This window comes from Anser anser (genome assembly GCF_964211835.1).
Source record: "Anser anser genome assembly, chromosome: 10".
NCBI lineage: Eukaryota > Metazoa > Chordata > Aves > Anseriformes > Anatidae > Anser > Anser anser.
In genome coordinates, this window is record NC_139730.1 from 24,940,833 (window position 1) to 24,965,661 (window position 24,829).

Consider the following 24,829-nt stretch of genomic DNA (forward strand, 5'->3'; position numbering starts at 1 on the left):
GCTAAATAAAATCTGTTGCAGCTCTGGTCATTGAAAAATCATTGGCTGTTAAATTGGACCTAAGTCATCTTTTCTAACCTTTCATGATCTTGCAGCAATGGATGATGATGGATATATGGATTAGGGAACAGCACGTGATGGCAAACCTGTGGTATTTGCTACAGCGCAGAAAGAAAACAAATTGCTTCCAAAAATTCAAACTAATTCAAAATTCTTGGTATCATGCAGCCATGCCACTGGCAAAGTGAGCATTGCCCTGCCTCTCAAAGCTTGCTGTATCCTTGATCTGCTGTCTTCCTGCTGTTAATTGATTGCAACTCTACGTGTCTGATCAGGGCTACGAGTTGTTCTCCATATGGATACCATACAACATATACTGTGCACGCTTGTGTGTATAGATATGTTTATCCTGTATGCATGTACATATGTATGCATATTTGTGTGCTGGCCCCCAGATCACTCATGGTATAAAGCATTGGCCTCGAAGGCATACTCATCAAAATATTTGGTAGATCCTCCATTTTTTTCTAGTTCCCTCAAAATGAGAGAGTTTTTACGCGCGCTCTGTGTCAAAAAGGCAAAACTTCTGATTTCCACTGTCGCTCTCGCTAACTTTCTATCACTCACTCCTCGTGTGTGTGTCTAAACACATATGTGGGTATGCGTATGCACATTTGTGTATTTCTATGCACTGGTGTGTTTTTTGCTGTACAGGTAATAAAGATGGGGAAAGGTTTTAGTGTTTTCTTAATAGGTGAAGAAATCTTGAAGACCAGAGATTGGAACATACTGAATTTTGAATTAAAAAAAAAAAAAAAAGTTAAATTGACTGGCTGTGGAAGATGGATCCTCATTTTTGCAGCCACTTTGAATCACGAGTTCATCTCTAAATGCACTGGGTTTTTTTGTTTTTGTTTTGTTTTGTGTTTTTTTTTTTTTTGTTTTTATTTTTTGAAGAGCTAACTAACCCTGGCTGTCTCCAGTCTGAGAGAGTGTTCAGATGGACTTGCTTCCTCCATTAGTTACAAGCTGTTTAAAAGCACATCCTATGTTTGAATTGTGGATGAGAGGCTCCCTTGGCAAAGTGAGGAGGCAAATTCTTCCTACCCCTTTATCATTAATTCACGGATTCAGTGTTGGTTCGGCCTCTAGGAGAAGTTAACTGGAAGTCTTTGAAGATCGATAACTTTGCTGAGGTTGTCCAGGTAGGTGAACTCGAAGACCCACAGTGACTGGAACATGCTATTTAATGCGTCATACTGCGTTCTGTAGAAGTTACTCGTAGCCATAGTTGATCATTGCCTTGCATGTATGATCAGGTGGTTTTTGAAGAAGTGACTCCATTTTCTTCCGGATGTGCTCCAAGGCATATTATTGAGGACGTAGAAGAGAACACTTGCTGACAAAGCTCCTGGCAGCTTTACAGAACTTTAGTTTAATATTGTGTTAGTTCCCGTAACAGCTGATTTCAAGGCATTGCTCTCCTCAAGAGACTAATTTGATGAACAGAAGAAAGCTGGAAAAATGCTTGTTACTCATTATTTTTCACTTGTTGGTACTTTGTTTAGGGTTACTTTTAAAAAGAAGATTTCACTGATCACAAGCCAGTGGAAGACTTTCAGCCCAAGCAAGGGTGAAGACAGCTCTCTCCAAGAGAAGAGGAAGTCCCTGTGGAGAGAACCCGAGCTTGTTATCAGAACTTGTCGTCATGTCTAAACAAGGAGACGATTGCTACTTCTATTTCTATTCTACCTGTACCAAGGTATGGCTGGGTTTCTTTTGCTTTGCTTTGCTTTGGTTTTTTTTTTTTTTTTTTTTTCATTTTTTTCAGGAAGGGGTAGAGTAGGAGGAGGAGGCACACTGGTCTTTGGTTAACGTGATAACCAGATAGATTCTGAATTCAATCGTAGCAACCTGAGGCAGTAGCATGGACGTTTTTGAGGCTGTACTATATTTTCCTTGTTGGTTTCCTTTTGGTTACAGGGAGACAACTGTTCCTTCCGCCACTGCGAAGCTGCTCTGGGGAACGAGGCAGTCTGCACGCTGTGGCAGGAGGGTCGTTGTTTCAGGAATGTCTGCCGATTCAGACACATGGAAATTGACGTGAGTGCCTAAAGATGTGTTCTCAAAATAAATCAACAAAAGCATTTTTCAGTGCTGTAGGTGTGCTGATTGTGCTTTTGCAGGATAGAGTCCTTTGCTTTGGAATTACACTGGTTTCTGTTAGCAGGGGAGGGGGTGGGAGGAAGGAGAGGGAAATAAAATCAATGCCTTAAGTATGTCTTAGCAAGATTTTCTTTTATTAGACGCCGACAGTATTTTCTCAACAGATGCAGAATAACCGCTAACTAGACTGCTAAAACCTGCTGGAGCAGGGGGGTAATAAACAGGCTGTACTAGCCTCCTGAGAGCAGGCTTGATAATGATCTATCAGGTCTCTTGTGTCCCGGAGTCCTTCAGATAATGCTGTTCTAGCTGCCTGGGCTAGGAAGCAGTGGGGAAAGTTAAAGGTGCAGAAGAACGAAGTCTCCAAGAAGTAGTTCTGGATAGAGTTAACGTAGGCAATTTAAGATGTTCTTTTTCCCTCTGAATAATCCTAGTATAATCCTAGGTGTATCAGTTTAACCCATCCTAAACTGATGTCTGAGAGTGCCTGTCTTCTCAAACTGAATGATGACAGGGCTAAACGTGCATAGTGGTTACAGCTTCTGCAAACTTTGTGAATATGCCCGGAAATACTATACTTCCGTGATAAACTGACCTTTGGAATGATGTTTCAGCACTGTATTGTGACAGCCCTATCGCTGTCGTGACCTGGAACTGTGCATCTCTTTGCAAACCTTAGGTGCATGTTATCACGAGCTTGTCTTTCTTTCTGTCTTCAGAAAAAGCGCGGTGAGATTCCCTGCTACTGGGAGAAGCAGCCAGTAGGCTGTCAGAAAGCCAACTGTGCTTTTCATCACGCAAAGGGACGTTACATCGATGGAGTCTTCTTACCACCAAGCAAGAGTGAGTTTAGGTCCTTTTTCTTTAAGTATTGAAGAATTAATTTTGCATATTACTTAGTGGGTGCCAATAGTGTAGGAGACATCAGGTAACCGTCCATTTGTGAGTGCAGGAAAAGGTCTGCAGTCCTAGGTGGTCAGCTAAACCGAGTGTACTGCTGCTGTACTGCTGGTATTTGTTTTCTGCTTTCATGCTCAGCTTCTCTCTGCTTTGTGTGATATTTGCCTTGCAGTTTGCTTTCTGTTGTTTCGTCTTCTGCTGGGTGGTAGGGAGATGTGTTGTTGTTTGAAGGCAAGTCATTGTTCACGGTGTAAACAGTGGCGGGATGGGCAAAAGGAGATGCTGAATTCATTGTCTGTGCAGGTTATCTGCCTTAGCTACCATCTTCGTGCATTGTGGTCAAAGTTTTAAACTGCCATATTACTGATGATCCTCCTCTTCCTCTAGCTACACTGCCAAGTCCGCCTGAGTCTGCGGACGATGATTTGAAAGTGGCTCAGATGTCACTGCAGCAAAACAAACTTTCTGTCCAGTCCAATCCCTCTCCATAGCTAAGGCGGGTGATGAAAGTGGAAAACTCGGAAAATGAAATGTCCCAAGCCCTACACACCCTCCAGTTGTAATCAATGCTGCAGATGATGATGAAGATGATGATGGTGAGCATGGTTTGGTTCTTGGAAGGAATTTGTGCTGTAAATGATTGTGTAAGTCTTTGGTTCTTGGAAGGAATTTGTGCTGTAAATGAATGTATAAATCACAGATGACCTGAGGTCTGACTAGCGATAGGGCAGGCAGTCTGGTCAGGTCACTGGTGGCTTTGTCTGGCAGTCAGTGGACAGAACCTGAAATGTTGGAGGAAAGCTTAGAACCACTCTTGGCTTTAGCTGGTCTGTTGTGTAAAGCTCTATGTGAAACTAGGAAGGAAATTCCTTTTTTTTTTTTGTCTGAAGAGTAATATGTTGTGTAGTAGTTAAAGCTGCAGAGAGAATCTAGAGTCCGAGATGTTTTGTCCTAGGGTAGTCTACTTACGAGTTCATCAGGTCAGTGTAGCTGTATAATAATAAAAAAAAAAAAAAGCTTTTTTATAGGAACCATGGACTGAAGTGTCATTGCATGAGCTACATAATCACGAAGAATCTGGCCTATGCATAACTGAATAGATTTTTCCCCTTCAGACCAGCTTTCTGCGGAAGGAGAAGAAACTAAAACTCCCGTCCAGCAACCAGCTGAGGAAGGCCAAAATGGATTACGGATGATTTCCACTCGGAAAGCCAGTGCTACTACTGCTAAACAAGGTATTCCAGCACCTGTAGTAGGATAAATCGGAAGGAGAACTTGACAATTAACTCAAAAGCAATGTGGCGTAAAAACACAACAGAATGTAGGGGTGCTGAATGGACTCGGTTATTTCCATGATCTCATTTCTCCCTGATACCATCATGTGCCCATTGGGTCAGAAAGTTGAACTCCTTTTCTTTCCTTTTGGAGAACAAAACAGGGTCACAGCGTGGAGTTTAAATGGCTGCACGTGCAGCCTGGCAACCACTGTTGAAAGCCATATCTAACGATAGAGGGATCTAATATCACGTAAATGGATTAAAATTAAAACTACAGTTTTTACCCTGAAGGGTGAAAGGAGGGGCAAAATGCCATTGATTCTATGGTTGTTTGACTTGTGAGGAGTGTTGACAGGGTTTATTCTAAATACTTCTGAAAGTTCCTGAGCACTAAGAAGCCTGAGGATCTGTGGTCCTCAGTGAGTGCCTCTAAGCCTTAGTCTCATTAACTGTTTTCTGTTTTCAGAGGACGGTCTGAATTTTGGAATAAAAACACTTGAAGAAATCAAATTGCAGAAAATGAAGGAAAAAACTAAGAGACACGGTGGTGAGTTAATATTCCCTACTTTCTTACCCTGTTCACCTTCATCCTGTGTGATGATTTTTCTTTCAAAAAAAAACTCTTCCAGTAATACCGGGTAGCTGGCTATGCTTTGGTGAATCCAACTATTTGCCAAAGAAGTGAAATTTGATTGGCTTCAGAATGGCAGGTGATGGTGGCTGGGAGCTGCTTGAGGGATAGACTTCCATGTTTAGCTGGGGGCATCGAGCAACCTGATTCTCAGCCAGCTGGTATTCTAGATGGGAATTCCAAGGGCAACCAGAGGCAAATTAGTCACCTCTCTTATTTGCATGCTCTGGTCACTGTATGTTTGACAGTAATGAATAATTAAAGTTTTTTGTTCTTCGTGATAGTTTTTTCTGTTTGGTAAACTTCCTTATGTTTTGCTTGCTCTGAGCAGAAGGTCCTTCAAGATCTTCTCTTCCTCCCGTCGATTCTATGATTTTTCCTGCTCCGGAAAAGGAAAATGTCCGGACAGTGGTGAGAACTGTGACACTGTCTACAGAGGAAGGTAATAATTAATGCTTTTGTTTTGATTTCATTACTCCTAAACTGGAAGGTTAAGCAAGAAGGAAGGCAATTCACCCCTGTTAGCCTCCTGGTGCTGCCGCCTTCTGTTCAAAACATGCTTTTATGCTGAAAGTCCCTGGTTGTACTGGAAAGCTTTGGTGCTCAGGTTAAGTGCAGTAGCAGGAGAAAGAAAAAAATGTGTCAGTATGCAAATAGGGGGATAACTGAAAAACAGGAGAGTAACGAGAAGAAAGAGCTCTAGAGGACAGTGCTATGTAAGAAGCAATTTCTGAAGCTTTAAAGAGGCTGACAGTGGCACGTGTGGACAGTAGTGCGATAGGAGTCTGTGTATAAATTATATTGTTTAGAGTTGTGCAAATTCCTTTGAAAGGGAAAGAAGTGAAGAAGTACTTTTACTCATAGACATTCACCTTAGAAAGGAATATTTCTCAGCATTTGTACCTAATAATATTCTGCTTGCTTATGCAGCTCTGTTCTGCACAAAGTATAGCTGTCAAGCAGACTCAGATTCATTCTCGACTACATTCAGCTGGAATTTGAGGCAAACACTGAGACTATGGATACTTTTTCTAAGTTCATTATAGTTGTAATATGAGTTTGTGTGGTTTAGCTGTCAAAACAGTGTCTTGCTGGTTTTTTTTGGACATGGGCTAACAGTATACTATTTCTATTGGCTACTGGTTTCTATGAAATAGAAAAATTTTACTTTTGTTTTAGGGGAGGAACCTGTGGTTCGACTAGATCTTGCTGAGAAACAAGGAAAACGGAAAGCCTCCGTGGGTAAGAACTTTTTATGAGCTGTTATTTAGGTGCCGCCTTCTCTATATGACTGCATTGAAGAGTATTTTTGACGTGTGAGAGGAAAATGCGTTGCAGTGGAGATCTGTGTTGACTGCAGAAATGGCAAAAAAACCATTTAGCAGCTGAAAGGCAATTTTATGAAAATATGCTTGAAAAATAGAAGCTTGTGGTTGACTGTTCTCAAATCTTCCTGCAAAGAAATGTTCTTAAAATATTCCTTGTTTTCTCCATCTGAAGCTGATGTAAGCGCCCTTCCGGTGAAGCGCAGCCTTGCTGAAAGGCTGGGGAAGAAGGTGGAGGTTCTGGGAAATGCTGACAAAACACCAAAGAGAGGTACAGCTACTAAACAGGCATCTGGATGTGATTCACGGGTTTTGTATTTAGGCTTTCTGTTTGTCCTTTTCCTGCGATGTTTCTTTTTGCATGTTGGCTGAGGTCTTAATCGCCGGGATTCAAAGTTACCTTTCCTGCCTTGTTTTCGAATGTGAACACAAAGTTGACGTTTATGCAGCCTCCCTAATTTGGTCTTTTTCTGTTTTGCAGTTCAAGTTCCCAAGTCTGTGAAGGAGAGACTAGGATTACCTTCTCAACGGACTAGTACTGCGAAAGGTAACAACTGGCTATTAAATATACTTTCTCCTTCTTCCTTTCCGTGAACTTAGACCGTTTTCATACAGCCCTAAAAAGGAATTCAAATGAAAACAAAGAACTGGTTCCTCTTGCTCGAGTGCTGAAGCTCTTCCGACAGCCACTATCAGAAATCTGGCTCTAGGTGTGTGTTTATTTTCCGCTTGTGCCTTGTCAAGGTTTTAAGCTGCTTCTGTGAACCATCGTATACAATTAGAATAGAGCCACTGCCGGGAGCAGGAATTTGAAATGCAGTCTGAAAAAGTAATCAAGTAAACTAGCATTTCTGTGTAGCAACTCTCTCTGGATAGGGCTGGTCTTCGAAATACAACAAGTGGCTCAGAGGAGGAGGAGAATGTTAGGCTATTGTCCTAAGATGGGTTATTGGGAACGCTCAGGCTTAGTTTTCCTTAGTACTGTGACAAATTTTGGAGACTTAAACTATTGTTGGACTCTCTTTAAATGCTGGTGCTTCTCATTTCTTGATGATGACAGGGAAGGCTGCTAAGCCAAAGGGAGAGATCCATGTGAAAACACTGGAGGAAATCCGTCGTGAGAGAGCTCTTCGAGAAAGTCAAGCCAAAGCCCAGGCTGAATGGCATGGTAAAACCAAAGATCCCAGCGCAGGGGCAAAAATTGAGGGTGAGCCCAAGAAGCAGAGTGTGCTCACTCTTTCCGGGCCCAGCAAAGTGCAGTCGAAGGAGCCGGCAGGTAAAGCCAAGCCAGAAGGAGAAGTGCGTGTTAAAACCTTGGAAGAAATAAAGCGCGAGAAAGCTCTGCGGATGCAGCAGAGTGGAGGAAATGTGCCAGCTCCCCCAGCACAACCTGGACCTGCCCCAGCCGGGCAGAAATCGTTATGGAACACAAAGCTATCAGGTAATAAGATGCTTTAATACCTGCCCTGGTGAGGTGCTTCCCATATTGAGCAAGTTCCGTTTGCTCAGGATCTGCTTTGCTTTTTCCTTCAATGCGGAGGATAAAAGAGTTTAAGGCTACAAAGTTCAAAGGCAAAGAAGGGCCAGAACGTGCAACCATGTCTGTTTTCGTTAATTACGTGATGGTATTCTGTATTTCCCACTAGAAAATTAACACATTGAGGGGCTTTTTAGTCTAATTTTGGTATTCTGTTTTTTTCTGCCATCTGTTTATGGTATGAAGTCCTCCCTGTGTTGAGTTCAAGTTCACCTTCCTCTTTGGCATGTGTTGCTTAGCTTGACACGTGTATGTGTTTGTAAAGCATGCGTCAGCGTCTTAATGTGGGGGGCCAGTTTCTGTCAAAAATGACAGAGGATCAAAGGCCTCGTTGTTAAGATTATATCAACTTTGTAAAATGAGATTGTGTGAGGGAGATAAGGAGGGCTTAAAGGCTGCATGCACTGCACATTGTAGCCTTTCTCTCTGTCTCACGGGACACGAGGAAATAAACACACAAAGAAAACAAGTACCCAGCTTTCTTTCGTTTCTTCTCCTGCCAGCCAGACGTTAGGTCAGGAATGGGAGACTAGAATATGACTCTACACATTTGGATTTTGTAGAACAACTTAATAGATTTTGTGGGACATCACTGCAGGGGAGAGGAAGCTGGTACAACAGTTGCATACACTCTCTTGTCTTACTATACCTGCTGCTTTTCCTTTCCTAGAGGGAGCAAGACTTTAAATACAAAAGCTGTCAACATTTGTGAATCTTACTAGACTTCATACAACGTCTTAGAGTATTGCTTGCACTTGGGATCGCTCTGTGTCTGAGTTTCCCTCGTCCTGGATTATGATTTACTGTAGCTATTCACTTTCTTTGTTCCTTTGTATGGATTGTTGGTAGACGGAGTTTACTATGTGGAAGATATTGCTGAGAATCCAGGCAATGGCAGTGTACTTCTGCTGGCCAAATACAGTTAACTGTGTAGACGGGCCGTGGAAATGAGGAAGAGAACGTGGATTTTTCATGAGGCAGAGCAAGACTGTATCAGTTCTCTCTTCCTTTTACTCTAGCCAACTTTAACATGTTTGCGAAGCCTTGGGATGGGAAAGTCGCTTCCCCCAAGAAGAAGGCACTGAAACGTAAGGCACCTGGCAGTTTTCCCTCTGCTGTAGCAGCTGTGAAACCACGGACTGCCTCTGACGCTGACACAATGGGACCTCCAGCCAAAAAAGCAGCTATGGTAAGGACAGGGGCTAATGCAGAAATGGATCCCTTGTAAAATTTATACCCTCCTCTAGGAGAAAAGATGGAAAACTCAAATGTTCTACAGGCCTTCTGTTTCCTTTTAAATCCAGTAGCTGCCTACAGAATTCTTGTAGTACCCTTCCATATTTATTAGATTAATGGCACTATTTACTTAGTCCTCTGTGATTCTGTGATTTCTCTGGTGTGGAGGATTTTGTCCATTAATGCTGTGTTCTTAAAAGACACAAGATCATTCGTAACCTCCAAGTGAATATTAACTTTCTTCAGGAGCACCTTGGTTTTGTATTTTGGCTAAGGCTCCGCAGTGCCAGAGGAGAAGCAGCATGGAGGAAAAAGCTAGTAAGGAATCTTTTACCCATGAGTCCTAAATACTGTTTTGCTGCTTTCTAGGCTGTTCCAGCCACGCTGGAGCACGTCCCAGCCACCAGACTTGAAGAAAATCCCCAAAACAGGTGATGACCACAACTTGTTCTTTTTCTCAATCGGTGTATATCCCCAGTGAAACATAAGTTCTGTCACAGGTGGGGAAAAAAGGAGGGTTCTGAGATAATTAAAGCCCAAATCCATCAGAGGAATAAGTCACGTGAAATGACTTTCTAGCAGCTAGCAGGAATGCTTAATTAGACTTACTTTCTTTAAATGCTGCAAGCCGGTACAGCTTTCCAGTGACTTCTTGCTCTGTCTGAATACCTAAATGAGGATGAGGTGAAGTTCTTCTACTTCCTCGTGAGGTGATAAATGATGAGTAGTGTCCTCTGCCTTTTGGTCCTCAAGAATGCCACCCGAACAAACATACAAGGTGACAAGAGTGCAGGGAGAGCAGAGGGAAGTGATGGCTGCAGATCAGCTTCCTGTAGTGGGGAGCAAACTCTGCTGAGTGTGCCGTGGGAAAAATGACTAACTTAGTAAACAGATATTTGCAGATGGAGACTTCTTAACATTTTTACAGGAAAATTAAGCAAGGTGGCAAAGTGCCTCTTGCTACAAAAATTGAACCATCTTTGCTAGACTCCGGGTGCTCTGGCTTCACAGAGAAACCCCCAAACTGAAAAATGTACCTGCTAATATATTGGGCTCTAAATGTAGCCCTGGGTTAATTGAATAACAATCCCTGGGTAAGATTGAAGTGCAGGAGGGGTTGGCTACGGTTTTAAGAGCCGGTTTGCAGAAAAGGGATTTCCCGTTAAGAAATGGCATATACTGATTGTTCTCTTCCTTGCTCTGCCAAGACCTGAAGCACATCTTGGAAGCCAGGCAGAATCCATGGAGCCAATGGAGTTCTCAAGCTCGACTTCAGCTTCTTCCCAGCTAGAAGAAGCAAGGACACGCCGGCTGAGTTCCACAGGCAACGCGCCCGTATCTGTAGACGAGGATTTAGAGATGCTACTTTGGGAACTCTCAGACGGCATACTGGAAGACGAGCTCGACTTGGACCCAGGAAAGGATGAGGATGACCTCCTCCTTGAGCTTTCCAAGATGATTGATGATTGAACTGCATAGTCCTATGGTATATTAAAAAAAAAAAACAAAAAAAAAAACAAAAAAAACCTCTTCTTCTTGTTGGATACCCCGAGGTGATCCTTTTTCTAACTGAGGCTTTGCAATGAGACTTAAAGCACAGTTGGAACTGGTAGAAATTGGCAGGATCTGCACTCAGTTGTCCTAAGTTTCCCTGCTGGTCAGAGTTAAGGTCTTGTGCATGGTTCCGTAACTATAGGTGACTACCGTTGATATCAAGAGGACAAAGCACTTGTTTCTTTTGGCACAGAAAGATGTCCATCGGCACGCTGTGGTGGCTGTGAATTGACGTAGTGATGGAGCGATGCTCTGAAGGCTTAAACGGAAAGCTTCTTCCTTCCCCCCCGCCTTGGCACAGCTCGATGTTGGGCACATTGTGAAGCCTGGGTGTTCTGATTTCTCGGACAGTTGATACCCAAATCCCGGAGTTACTATGTCAACTCTTGACTTTTATTTGTGTATGCCATTGTTTTGACTGTAATCTTTTCAGATGATGAAGCTGTAGGGGCGGGAGGGAGCAGAATAATTATTCTAGCGTTGTGGACCAAACATGCTGCCAGGAGTGGTGGTGGTGGGGTCAGCCCACCCGGCCTTACTTTCAATTATCAGGGATGATAAAATGGTGTGAAAAGCAGCAGCTCTGCGATACGGCTACGCTACCCCCACTCCCTTCTCTTGTGCTGTACCAAAGTTCCCCCAAGCTTTGGTTGGTGCTTTTTGCTGGTGACAGTAGGACTCCAGGGCGAGTAGTCGGGACTCTCCTGCAGTAACTGGGTCAATTAAGGGTTGGTTTAAGTGCCTCCTGGTTTTTAAAATTGCTCCCCTGAGCTGCTGGCTCTGCTGCCTGCTACAGCAAATGTTCGGGTGCCATCAGCGTCGCACTTGGGCGTGGGCACTGACCCTGCGGAGGAGAGCTGAGACTCGCGTGTATTGTGTACCCTGCCGCCAGGGATCGTTTTCCCCTAGCAGATCTATTTTGAATTATTTCCCTAAATTTTAGAGGAACTTTAGGCTCTTTGTGCTATGATTTGTGAAGCTGTAGGGGCCCTCAGGCATTTGCTGCTGGCAGAGGAAAACCGCTTGTCGAATTTGTTGTAAATACTTTCTGTTTGGACAACAACGCCTGTGTGTGTGTGTGTGTGTGTGTGCGCGCGTGCGTGCTTTGACGACCCCCTGCGACGCCCCAGCTCCGCGAGGGAAGCTTTGAAGCGGCTCTGGGAAAACCTCTGCGGAAGAAACTGCTGCTGGTGACTTGCGGAAAAGGGACTCCACAATCAGTGAGATTGTAAAGTAGGTATGTTTATTCAGCACTGGGCAGCACGGGAGGTCGTGAGCATGAAGATTGATGACTCTTCCTCGTCACCGCTAGTTGACCTCTTGTCTTTGCACACACTCAGTTGCTCCTTGGCTCTTGTCCACCTGCAGGACCAGTTTCTCCCAGTTTCTTAAGACAGGCTCGCTCTCTTATTAGGAGACTGACCTTGGTAAGGGGCCCAAGGCTTCTTGCTTTAGTTAATTGGCACAATGCACCATAGTTAGCAAAGACACTAAGTAGCATCCTAGTTTAATGCCGTCAGCGCTCTATCTCTACTTGATAAGATTCTCCTAACTCCCTCTCTCACTGGAGCCCACGCAGCCCTCCGTCCTGCCGAAGGACTTCACGGGGACTTCTGCCGGCTCCGGGTGCCCGCACACAGACAGAAATGGCTTTGAGAGAAAACAATCAGGAGGAGGAGAGCTCAGAGACTGCGGCCGGCTTCGGCCACCTTCCCCTCGCTTTCCCTCTCCGTGTTCAAACCGAGCACTGTTCTGCCGTCAACCTTCGCTGCCTCTGCCCGCGGCGCTGGGCTTTCGCGTGTGCCATTGCTCCTCTACATATTTTATCCTTCCTTTTGTAAGGAATGGTCCAGCAATTCGTGTCACTAAGGGATTTGAAGGGTTAACATCGAGGCCCGGGTCTAGGTGATAAGAGAACAAAGGGGTTTTTAGGGAAAAGTGCTGACTACTGCAGGGGATGTTGCTAGAGTTTCTGAAATCCGGCGCAGAGGCTCCCAAACGAGGAGGAAGGGGGAGCTGAAGGACAATTGAAGGACAAAAGCCTGGGAGGAAGACAACCAGCATTCAGCCTGAGCAACCCCCGAGAGACCACCAGAGACTGGTACGCAGGCGCCCCTGGGAGGGGTTTCGGATTCCGGAAACCAATTCTAATAACCCTGCCTCTTCTCGAAGTAGTAATGAATATGTATTAGCCTGGGAGCATCAAAACCAGCCGCCTTACGTAACAGGTGTGCGTCCTGGGGGAGCAGAGACTCCCGGCGCACCCAGCGCTACTTGCTTGCCTCTATTCGTTTAATAAATTGTAAACTTTGATTGTAATCCTATTTGGGACTCAGCCATTTATAACACTTTTTATATTCGTATTTTATTTAAGGCTGTCTTGCCCCCCTCCCCCCCCCCAGCCTCGCTGCTCGCCAATAAAGCTGGCGCAGGGGCTAAGGGATTTGAAGGGCCTGCTTGTACACCTAAGGGATTTGAGGGCCTGCTTGTACACCTTTGGGGACTGCCTCTTTTGGGGGGGGGGGGGGCTGTTAGGAGCTGCTTGTATACTTTTTTAGGCATTCCTCTGAGAGGGGGTTGGGAGCTTCGTGTATACTGGGGGGGGAGGGACTCCCTTGAGGTGGAAGGGGGGGGGTTGGAGCGTTTCTACACTGTAGGGTGATTAGGGAAGCTGAGGCGATTCCAGATAAGAAAGGGTTAAGAATGTAACTATTAAAGGAGAACAGAACATTAGGTGTAGGGCAGGAAACAGATGTACGGACAATGTATCTCGAAATAGGACATATACAGGCAATATATCTCGAACAAGACATTGGAATCCAAGATAAGAAAATAATGAGCAGAAGATTCAAAGAAAAAACAGTCCTTGCGGTTAGGAAGAAAGCTAAATCAGCAGAATCCTGACCAAGGGTGAAAAGTACACTGTGAGGAAGACTTATGGCCTTCCTCTCTGAGACCACCGACCACAGCTCGACGACCCCTGCCCAAGACCACTGAGAGGATCTGCGCAGGCGCAGGACACAAAAAACTGATTAGCATGAGAAGCGAGAGTAGGCGGGGTTAGATAATGAATATGTATAGGCGTTAATAAAATATTAATCACTGTGATGTATAAATTTGGGACGGCTTTTCACTTCGGGATGCACGATAGGCGGAAAGATCCCCCGTGCATCCGGCGCCGTCAATAAAGAATAAATCACTTAAAGAAATTGGATTTATTATCTTTGAATCAATCTGGCGACCCAGATGGGACTTCTTCTCTGCCGGACCGCAGGACCCGCTGGGAACAGGACTCCCTAGGGTACCCCCGGGATTTCCCGGAGGGACTCCTCGACTCAACGGATCACTGCGGAGGCAGACACGGACCCCATCACTGTAAGTGATTATATTCTTTATTTTGGTTTATTTGGTTGACCGGTCAATTGGGGTCGTCTGTAAGTTGGAAAGCAAAAGTTTTCTGCAGGACGGCATTTGGTTTTTTGGAAAGCACTCAGTTGCTGTTGGGAAACAAATAACCTTTGCATGCGAGGTTGGTATTACGTTGTGTTTAAATGTGGAACTTGACCTTGGCTATTGTCTTTGGGATTTTGATTGTACTCTTTATAACGTTACTAGGATCTTGGTGTTATTGTGGAAAGCTGCCGGCTTGTATTGTGTAACAAGAAACATTCTGAACTGTAACATGGGGGGGCAGCAGAGTAGTGGGATTCCAAAGAAAAGCCCGTTGGGATGTATCTTGAGTCATTGGAAAAATATAGGGGGATCCCCCGGTAGAACTGAAAATAAGAAAACGTTGATAAAATATTGTAATCAATGGTGGCCACTTTATAAGTTGGATTGTGAGGGAAATGGCCACTGAATGGAACCTTAAATTATAATACTCTACTACAGTTAATGTTGTTTCTAAGGAGAGAAGGAAAGTGGGATGAGGTGTCATACGCAGATATGTTTTTCACTTTGAGAAACCACACGGAATGGCAGAAGGAGTGTGGAATTAACTTAGCCCCACAGGATCCTTTGATCCTGGCAATAGAAAAGGATATGAAGAAGGAAGGGGCAGGAAAAATGAAAAGATGTTGTTCGGCGTGCAGTATCAGGCAGAGATGTTTGAAATTGAATGAGTCAGAGGAGAGAATGGAGGATTATGTCCTCCCGCCCCAGATAATAGAACAAGGCGTGGGGGCGAGACCAGGAAACCGCAGAATAGATAAGAAAAATGAGAGTTGGGGGAATGGAGACTTTACCCCGATCACGGCTCGAACCCGAAGTAAGGTCGGGCCCGTTATTCAAGCCCCGTTACGACAGGCTATGGGGGCTAACGGACCAGCTCGTATAAAAGTACCTTTCACAACTGCCGAGTTAGATTCACGGAAGGAAGCTGTGAAAGGATACCAGGATGATCCAGAATCAGTGGCCCGGAGGTTTGAGCTGATTGGAAAGAATTTAGATCCCGATTGGAAAGATATAGAGATAATGCTGGCAGCATTATCGGAAACTGGAAAAGCAACTGGTAATTAAGAATGCACAAACTCAAGTACAGACCCAGGTAACATCAGTTTTACCTGGAACTGTGGAGGTATATGTGCCCAGAGTGGACCCAAACTGGGACTATAATGATGAGGGTGATTATAGGTTATTAAAAAGATATCAGGAATGGATTAGGATCGCCTTGGAAAGTGCGATACCAAAGTCTGTAAACTGGTCTAGGTTATATACCATAAAACAGGGGCAAACTGAGACCCCGTCAGAATTTCTCAATCGACTAAGGACAGCAATGCAAAAATTTACAACGATAGACCCCTCTTCTGAGGAAGGTAAAGTCCAGCTAGTATCATTGTTCTTGGGTCAGTCTGCGGACAATATAAGGCGGAAGCTTCAGAAAATGAAAGAGCCGGATGTGAGAGATTTAGAAAGGCTGGTGGAAGAGGCATGGAGGGTATTTAGGAATCGAGAAGGGAATGAGAAACAAAGGCTGGGTAGGGCTATTGCTGCGGCAACTGTTGCGGCCTTACAGAGGCAAGAAGAACCTTTTCGGGGAAAAGGAAGAGGGAATGGGATAAGGGGAAGGTCAGTAAAGCCTCCCCTGAGACCGAATCAGTGTGCATATTGTAGGGAAGTGGGTCATTGGAAAAGGGAATGTCCGAAACAATGGGAGAAGAACAGGTTGATGGTAGCTAGTGTATCTCCCGACCAATGAAGTGAACCAGGGGATTCTACCCTAGCAGATCCACTGGTTAAAATTAAGCTAGGGAAATCAGGACAGGAAGTGGAGTTTTTAATTGACACAGGAGCGACTTATTCTGTGTTAAACCAGAAATTGATACCAGAGGATGAGGATTTTGTGACGGTGATAGGAGCTACAGGCCAGCACGAGAAAGCCTTTTTCCTAAGGCCTTTAAAATATAAGTTAGGGAAACAGATGGGAATACATAGGTTTTTATATTTACCAGGATCCCCGAAGTCTTTGCTGGGGCGAGATTTACTAGAACAATTAGAAGCGGAAATTGTCTTTGAAAAAGGGAAGGTGGGGTTAAAGGTGAGAGAAGAAAAGCTGATAACCGCGCTGAGCTTAACGCTGATACAAGCAGACCCCATCGGTAAAAGTACCTTCGGAGATTTTAGACCAAGTTTACCCAGGAGTCTGGGCTACTGACATCCCTGGGCGAGCCAAAAATGCAGCCCCGATAGTGGTGAGATTAAAGCCAGGGGAAAGGCCAGTTAAGATTAAGCAATATCCCCTAAGATTAGAAGACAGGAAAGGAATTAAGGGGATAGTGGATAAGTTTTTTAAAACATGGACTGCTGGTTGAGTGTGAATCTGAATATAATACTCCTATACTACCAATTAAGAAGCCAGATGGGAAGAACTATAGATTAGTGCAGGATTTAAGAGCTATAAATAAGATCACTGAAGATATACACCCTGTGGTAGCCAACCCGTACACATTACTGACTAAATTAAAAGATAATTTAGTTTGGTTTACCGTACTGGATTTAAAAGATGTCTTCTTCTGCCTGACTTTAGCCCCAGAAAGTCAGAAGCTTTTTGCTTTTGAATGGGAAAATCCAGACTCAGGACGAAAGGCTCAATTGACCTGGACCGTATTGCCGCAGGGATTCAAAAACAGCCCCACGATTTTTGGGAATCAACTAGCAAAAGAGCTTGAGGTTTGGGAGGCCCCAAACACCGAAGGAGTTCTGCTGCAATACGTTGATGACCTTTTGATAGCCACTGAGAATAGGAGCAGCTGCATGCAATGGACGATAAGTCTCCTTAATTTTCTGGGTTTGAATGGGTATCGGGTCTCTCAACAGAAGGCTCAGCTGATTCAGTCACGTGTAACTTACTTGGGGTTTGAGATTTCAGGGGGACAAAGGGAGTTAGGAACAGAACGGAAAGAAACTATCTGCCGTACCCCAGAACCACAGACCATTAAGGAATTACGAACTTTTCTAGGGATGACAGGTTGGTGCCGTCTATGGATTAATAATTATGGACTAATTGTAAAACCCCTATATGACCTCATCAAGAATAACCAATCAAAATTGGTCTGGACGGGGGAAGCACGGGCTGCCTTTAAGAAGCTTAAATTGGAGTTAATGCGAGCACCAGCTTTGGGTCTACCGGACTTGTCTAAACCCTTTTGGTTGTACTCCTATGAGAGACAAGGGATGGCTCTGGGGGTGCTGGCACAGAAGCTGGGCCCCTACAGGAGAGCTGTGGCCTACTTCTCTAAACAACTGGATGAAGTAAGTAAAGGTTGGCCGGGTTGCCTTCGAGCGGTGGCCGCTGTCATCATGAATATACAGGAGGCTCGGAAGTTCACTATGGGACAGAAGATAACCGTGCTGGTATCACACACTATCTCGGCAGTCTTGGAGCAGAAAGGGGCACACTGGTTATCCCCTCAAAGATTTTTAAAATACCAAGCAATACTGGTGGAGCAAGATGACGTAGAAATTGTGGTTACTAACATTGTGAACCCAGCTTCTTTCCTTAGTAACGCTCCTGACGAGCCAGTGGTCCACGATTGTATCGAAACTATGGAAACTGTGTATTCTAGCCGACCAGATCTCAAGGAGGAGCCCTTGGAAGACGCGGACGAATCATGGTATACTGATGGAAGCAGCTTTGTGAAACAAGGACAACGCAAAGCAGGGTATGCGGTGACGACCACTCAACAGGTAATTGAGTCGAAACCATTACCCCCTGGGACGTCTGCTCAGAAAGCAGAAATAATTGCCCTTACGCAGGCATTGGAACTAGCAGCACGAAAGAAAGTAAATATCTGGACAGACTCTAAGTATGCATTTGGTGTGGTGCATGCACATGGGGCTATCTGGAAGGAACAAGGATTATTAACGGCCCAAGGAAAACAAATAAAATATGCTGAGGAGATTTTGAAGTTGTTGGAAGCGGTAAAGCACCCAGAGAAGGTGGCTGTTATACATTGCCGGGGACACCAAAAAGGAACCGCTGACTTCGAGGTAGGGAACCGATTGGCTGACCAAGAAGCAAAAAGGGTGGCCGGATTGGCTGAGGCAGAAGCGCTCACTTTAATACCAGACGGTAAAATACAAACTTTAGGTGAAGGACAGGAACCTAGGTACACACAGGAAGATCAAAAGTTAATTGGGGACCTGGGAGGAAAAGCAAGGAGTGATGGATGGGTATACCTGAAAGATAATAGGGTTGTACTACCCTCTAATTTAATATGGCCTATGGTCATGGCAGAACATAATAAGACTCATTGGGGAGCAGACACCTTATATAAAAATCTGAGTCGAGTCTTGGTGGGAAGAAATCTGTATACTACGGTAAAACAAGTAACCCAGCAATGCAGTATTTGTTTGCATCATAACCCTAATACAGAAAATAGGGTAAAGTTCGGAATAATCAGTAAAGGAAACTATCCAGGACAACAATGGCAGATAGATTTTTCAGAACTGCCAAGAAAAGGGGGGTATCGATACTTGTTGGTTTTGACAGATACTTTTTCCGGGTGGCCGGAGGCTTTTCCCTGTCGAACCAACAAGGCAAGAGAAGTGGTTAAGGTTTTACTGAATGAGATAATACCGCGTTTCGGAATTCCGGCAGCAATGTCCTCGGATAGAGGCTCTCATTTTTGTGCGCAAATAGTTCAAGAAGTAAGTAAGGTCTTAGGGGTAGACTGGCAACTCCATACCCCTTACAGACCACAGGCAAGCGGACAAGTGGAAAAGATGAATCATCTAATCAAACAACAAATAGCCAAAATAGGACAAGAGACTAATTTATCATGGCCTCAGTCTCTCCCTTTGGCTTTACTTAGAATTAGAGTAAAACCACAGACAAAGGAAAATCTAAGCCCTTTTGAAATATTATACGGAAGACCCTATCAGTTTTTGTTCAGCGGGGAGGACCTGACGCAACTGGGGTCGGGATACTTGTATAATTATTTAATAGGACTCCAAAAACAGTTGGATCAAATATCTAAAGTTGTCTCAGGAACCAGGGCTAGAGGGCTGGACCAACCAATCCACCCCTTTAAACCTGGGGATTATGTGTATGTAAAAGCATTTGCAGGTCGCCCTTTGGAAGAAAAGTGGACGGGACCATACCAGGTGCTGCTGACAACACATACGTCCATCAAGATTAAGGAGCAAACGGCCTGGATCCATTATTCGAGAGTGAAGAAAGCTCCAAAAGCCCCCTGGAAAGTAACACTGGGTGACGGTGAACTGAAACTAAAGTTCAGTCAAGCAAAATGAAGACACTATGGTCAGGAGTATTTAGTAATGTAGCTAGCAGAAATTTAGTTAACAGAATTGTTTTATTTCTGTGGCTTATAGTTATAATTGTGATCCAAGAATTGGAAGGTGCTTCTATGATGATGGAGAATGGTGGGTGGCCTTGGTCTGAAGCCGTAACCACAGAGGATAAGAGCATTAATGGAAAGTTAGCTGTTGTGGTTATTTGGCGAACAAATGGTGATCATTTCTCAAGCGTGTTGAATTGCTAATACAAATTAACATCTCAGCAGTTCAACCAGCCTGTTCTCCTTTCCTCCCATATGTAGTAAGGAACACAGGCCAACAACAATCTGGAACACAAAACTAAAACAGCCCCTGCAATCATCCTTACTGGCATTGGGAACTAGCCAATGGCAAGTTTCAAAGGTGTTACCAATATGGGAAAAGGCTGAAGACCAGGACCACAGACTAATAATAGATGCACTTAGTATGGCGCAAGATAATGTATCTTTAGCTCTTAGTTGTATACAGGTACAGTTATGGATGCAGGCAACGGCTGCCTTGATCATTAGGGAAGGAAGTGAAGGCATTTTTCCAGCTGAAGTCCGAAAGATTGTTTGGGACAATGCCAATGATTTTGAAAAGAAGTTCCAATCTTGGTGGACTCTGGTAAATTTTACCTATGATCCCATTATTAACATGGCTACTGCCTTTGTGCTTACTATACGTAACGCTACAGTTTATGTTATCCACCCCATTGTTGCACTAGGGTTAAATCATGAGGAAACAGTGCTCTATCCTTTGGAGCATAGAACCTGGGCCCGGATGAAGAACGGGAAATGGCAGTCTGTGAATCTAGAATCATGTGCTACCCGGGAACAACAAGGATTTATTTGTGAAAGCAACACAATTGATGCTCAGGATGTATGTCTTGACACTGAGCAAGGTGTTTGCCACTTTGAAATTCATCCAAATACTAGTCAAAAGACTGTGCTTGTATATATTGGTCAAGGCTGTGTGTGTTTAAGAACTGCTTGTGCTTTTGTAGAAGTAGATAAGGAAAACATAACTCTACCTAGCAAAAATCATTCTAACTTTTGTATTTGTAACTTTGTTAGAATCATCGGGTGTGATTTTTTATATTCAGCACCAGTGGTATCCCACCAGTTGATCAAGTCCAACAACACAATGTATCACAAGTTATTACCCACACCTATTGGGATGAACCTCACGCTAGTGAAGCAATTACTTAAACACCAAGACCTGATCAAAATTTTAAAAGGCATTCAGGAAGATGGAGAGAAGACTTTAATCACTGTCCACCATGATACAAAAGAAATAAACAGAGTTTTGCAAAGAGTAAAACAAGACACAGATCATAGCTGGTGGGACAAACTCTTTGGATGGTCGCCAACTGCAACTGGAATTTTGAACACATTGTGTCACCCAATTATTGTTCTATTGATGTTAGTTGGTATAAGTTTAATATTGTCTTTTGTAATACTTGTTTGGAATTGGAAATTGTTACAACGAATGGCAATATTAGCTTCCCTGACGAAAGTACATGGCAAGGTATTGAGGGATACATATCGTAGAGGCTGGGAAGAAGAATTTTTGTATTCGGAAAGGTCTCTACCGACATAGAGGAAATATAGAAAAAAACAAAGGTTCTGTATAAGATTAGTAAGGATAACATTTCATGGGGCTTTGAGGAAATATGGAATAAGTTAACCTCATGGTTACCCAACTTTCAATAGTTAGAACAAGTTTTTACTGATCTGGTTATGTTATTGGTAGTAGGAATATTTGTATGTATGTTACTGCGATACTGCTAATGATAAGGGCATGCAATGCAAAAGAATTTGCATGGGGAAAAGAAAAGGGGGGATTGATTAGGGAAGCTGAGGCAATTCCAGATAAGAAAGGGTTAAGAATGTAACTATTAAAGGAGAACAGAACATTAGGTGTAGGGCAGGAAACAGATGTACGGACAATGTATCTCGAAATAGGACATATACAGGCAATATATCTCGAACAAGACATTGGAATCCAAGATAAGAAAATAATGAGCAGAAGATTCGAAGAAAAAACAGTCCTTGCGGTTAGGAAGAAAGCTAAATCAGCAGAATCCTGACCAAGGGTGAAAAGTACACTGTGAGGAAGACTTATGGCCTTCCTCTCTGAGACCACCGACCACAGCTCGACGACCCCTGCCCAAGACCACTGAGAGGATCTGCGCAGGCGCAGGACACAAAAAACTGATTAGCATGAGAAGCGAGAGTAGGCGGGGTTAGATAATGAATATGTATAGGCGTTAATAAAATATTAATCACTGTGATGTATAAATTTGGGACGGCTTTTCACTTCGGGATGCACGATAGGCGGAAAGATCCCCCGTGCATCCGGCGCCGTCAATAAAGAATAAATCACTTAAAGAAATTGGATTTATGATCTTTGAATCAAGGGGCCTGCCTGTACACTTTTGGGGCCTGCCTTGGAGGGGTTGGGAACTGCTTGTACACCTTTGGGGCCTGCGTCTGCGCGGGGCGGGGGGGGGGGGGGGTTGGAGCTGGTTTTAACCTTTCGGGCTTGCATCTGGAGGGGGTTGGGGCCTGCCTTTGGGGGGGGTGGTTGTGAGCTGCTTGTATACTGTAGGGGCCTGCTTGTACACCTTTGGGGCCTGCGTCTGGGGGGGGGGTGGGAGCTGCTTGTACACTGTTAGGGCCTGCCTTGGGGGAGGGGTTGGGGCATGTGCCTTGGGGGCATGGGGTCAGGAGCTGCTTCTACGCTGTAGGGGTCTGGATCTTGGGGGGTTGGGGCTGTTTGTACACCTTTGGGGCGTGCCTCTGGGGAGGATGGGGAGTTGCTTGTACACCTTTGGGGCCTGTGTCTGGGGGGGGTTGGGGCCTGTGCCCGGGGGGTTGGGAGCTGCTTGTACGCTCTAGGGTCCTCTGGCAGGCTTTGGGGCCTCCCTTTGAGGGGGGCAGTTGGGAGCTGGTTGTACACCTTTGGGGCCTGAGTCTGGGGTGTGGGGGCTGGGGCTGAGGCCTGGGGCCTGGGGCCTGCATCTGGGTGGTGGTGGTGGGGGGTCCATTTCATGGGGGGGGGTGGGTTGGGAGCTGCTTGTGGACAGTTGGGGTCTGCATCCGGGTGTGGCTGGGGCCTGCTTGTAGACTTCTGCAGCCTGTGTCTGGTGTTTGGGGGCTTTTCTGTAGTGTTTGGGGATTGCATTTTGGCTTTGGGATGTGTCTAGAGCTTCTGGGGCCTAGCTGTAGTGCTTGGGGCCTGCGTCTGGGGCTTTTCTGTAGCATTTTGGTAGCGTGTTTGTGATTTGGGGTCTGTATCCAGGGTTTTGCCTTTTTTGTAGTTTTCAGCTTTGTGTCTGTTTCTTTGTTGGTTGCCTGGGGTTTGGGGTTTGGATCATTAGTCAGTGTCATTAGCGTCGGGGGGTTGATATGAAGGGTTAGGGTTGTGGTTAGAGTTGTTAGGGTTAAAGAGAATAAGGATTTTAGGGTAAGGGGATCAAGGTTGTGGGAATAAAAATGTTTTTGCACAGAGTTACATCGTTTAGAGGGAAGGAAGGTGGTATTGATATATGCTTGCAGTGATAAGAAAGCTTAACAGACAACCTTGTAAAATGCAGACAACCAGAATCCTTAGAGCAATTGGTTGGAAATCACGGTGTAAGAAACATTACCACCTCAAAGAGGAAAACAGTCAAGAAAAAAATAAAATTGACTAGTAACAGGTCAACAGCTGCGTATTTTCTGTGAAGCACTGGATAGATTGTGAACATGGATTACCCAGTCAATGGGGAAACTGGGGAGGGTCCTGGTCACCGAGAGGAAAAAAAAAATTATATAAACTGTGTTATGGAACTAGTAGGTGGCTTGTGGGATGCCTGCCATTGCAATCGTGAATAAAAATGCTACCTCACTGAGATACTTGCCTGAGCCTATGGTATTGGTTACAGAGTGTTTCTAATAAGGTGTTAGGGTTTTAAGGTTTCAGGGCTAAGGCACTAGGATTGGGTTTCAGGGTTAGGGTTTCCAGGGTTTAGGGTTAGGATTTTAAGGTTGTTAGGGTTGGAGTTATAAGGGTTAGGGTTTGGGGGTTAGTGTGTTAAGGTTTTAAAGTATTTTGTGGTTTTAGTGTTGATAGGGTTTTTAGGGTTAGGGTCTTAGGGTTTTAGTTATGGTCAGGTATTTAGGGTTAGGGTTTTAAGGTCTTATTTTTTTTTTTTTTTAAGGTTAGGGTCTCCAGCGTTAGGGCTTTGAGAATCTTTACGTTTTGGGTTAGGGTTTAGAGGGTCTTAATTTTTAGGGTTAGGGCTTTTAGGCGTAGGTCTAGTGTGGTAAATTTTATCGGGTTAGGACTGTAAGGGTTTTTAGGGTTAGAGTTTCTAGGGTTTTTTGGGGTAGGGGTTAGGGTTAGATCTGTGGGAGCCGTAGTGTTAGGGGTCAGGGTTCTTAGGGGTAAGGCCCAATATTAGGGTGGAAGGCCAAACTAAGGGGGGAGCCCCCCCCAAAATTGAAGGGTCGAAGCCCCAATTTAGGGGAAGAAACGTCAAAATTGTGGGGTCCCCCAAAATTGGGCGGAAGAGCTCTTAATATTGGGGGAAACCCAAAAAAGGAGGGTGGGGGACTCTAAAATTGGGGGGACCCCCCAAATTGGTTGTGTCCCCCCCCAAATTGGTTGTGTCCCCCCCAAAATTGGTTGTGTCCCCCCCAATTAGGGGAGGAACCCCCAAAATTGGGTGGGCGAACCCCCATATTGGGGGGGAAGAACACTTAAATGGAAGTGTGAAATTCCAGAATTGAATGTGGACCCCCCAGAACAGTCTTCAGGGGTTTAGTGTGTTAAATTTTATCGGGTTAGGGCTGCAAGGGTTTTTAGGGTTAGGGTTTCTAGGGTTTGTTGGGGTAGGGGTTAGGGTTAGATCCGTGGTTGCCATAGGCTTAGGGGTCAAGGTTCTTAGGGGTTAGGCCTAATATTAGGGCGGAAGGCCAAACTAAGAGGGTGGGAGACCCCCAAAATTGAAGGGTTGAAGCCCCAAGTTAGGGGAAGGAACCTCAAAGTTGTGGGGTCCCCCAAAATTGGGCAGAAGAACTATTAATATTAGGGGGAAACCCAAAAAAAGGAGGGTGGGGAACTCTAAAATTGGGGGGGACCCCCAAAAGTGGTTGGGTCCCCCCAAATTAGGGGAGGAACCCCCAAGATTGGGTGGGTGAACCCCCAAATTGGGGGGAAGAACACTTAAACTGGAAGTGTGAAATTCCAGAATTGAATGTTTGCCCCCCCCCAGAACTGGGGAGGAATCCCCAAAATTCGGGGGGACCCTCAAAATTGGGGTTAAAGCCCCAGATGTCGGGGAGCGAAGCCCCAAATTAAGGGAAGGAACCTCAAAAATGTGGTGAGAACCCCAACATTGGGGGAAAGAGCCTTAATATTAGGGTGGCAGGCCTAAAAA

At 44.7% G+C, this 24,829-nt stretch overlaps 2 protein-coding genes and 1 long non-coding RNA gene across 3 annotated transcripts in view; all 3 read left to right on the forward strand.

Moving 5' to 3' along the window:
• Window positions 1-24,829, forward strand: part of LOC310904788 (uncharacterized protein) — a 339,287-nt gene that overhangs the window by 98,946 nt on the left and 215,512 nt on the right.
• On the forward strand, window positions 5,303-6,954 carry LOC310904718. Its single transcript, XR_014588569.1, has 3 exons — window positions 5,303-5,416; window positions 6,154-6,216; window positions 6,475-6,954. It is a non-coding gene; the product is annotated as an uncharacterized lncRNA (long non-coding RNA).
• On the forward strand, window positions 6,959-9,943 carry LOC310904715 (zinc finger CCCH domain-containing protein 11A-like). Its single transcript, XM_083849833.1, has 2 exons — window positions 6,959-7,740; window positions 8,856-9,943. The coding sequence occupies exons 1-2, from the start codon at window positions 7,350-7,352 to the stop codon at window positions 9,062-9,064; spliced, it is 600 nt and encodes a 199-aa protein (XP_083705959.1). The 5' UTR covers window positions 6,959-7,349; the 3' UTR covers window positions 9,065-9,943.

Excerpts from the sequence above, each read along its gene's own strand:
- LOC310904715 (XM_083849833.1), top strand. The coding sequence starts at position 7,350 with ATGATGACAGGGAAGGCTGCTAAGCCAAAGGGAGAGATCCATGTGAAA. Across the intron at positions 7,741-8,855 it reads ATGGAACACAAAGCTATCAG|CCAACTTTAACATGTTTGCG; the intron begins GTAATAAGATGC and ends CTTTTACTCTAG.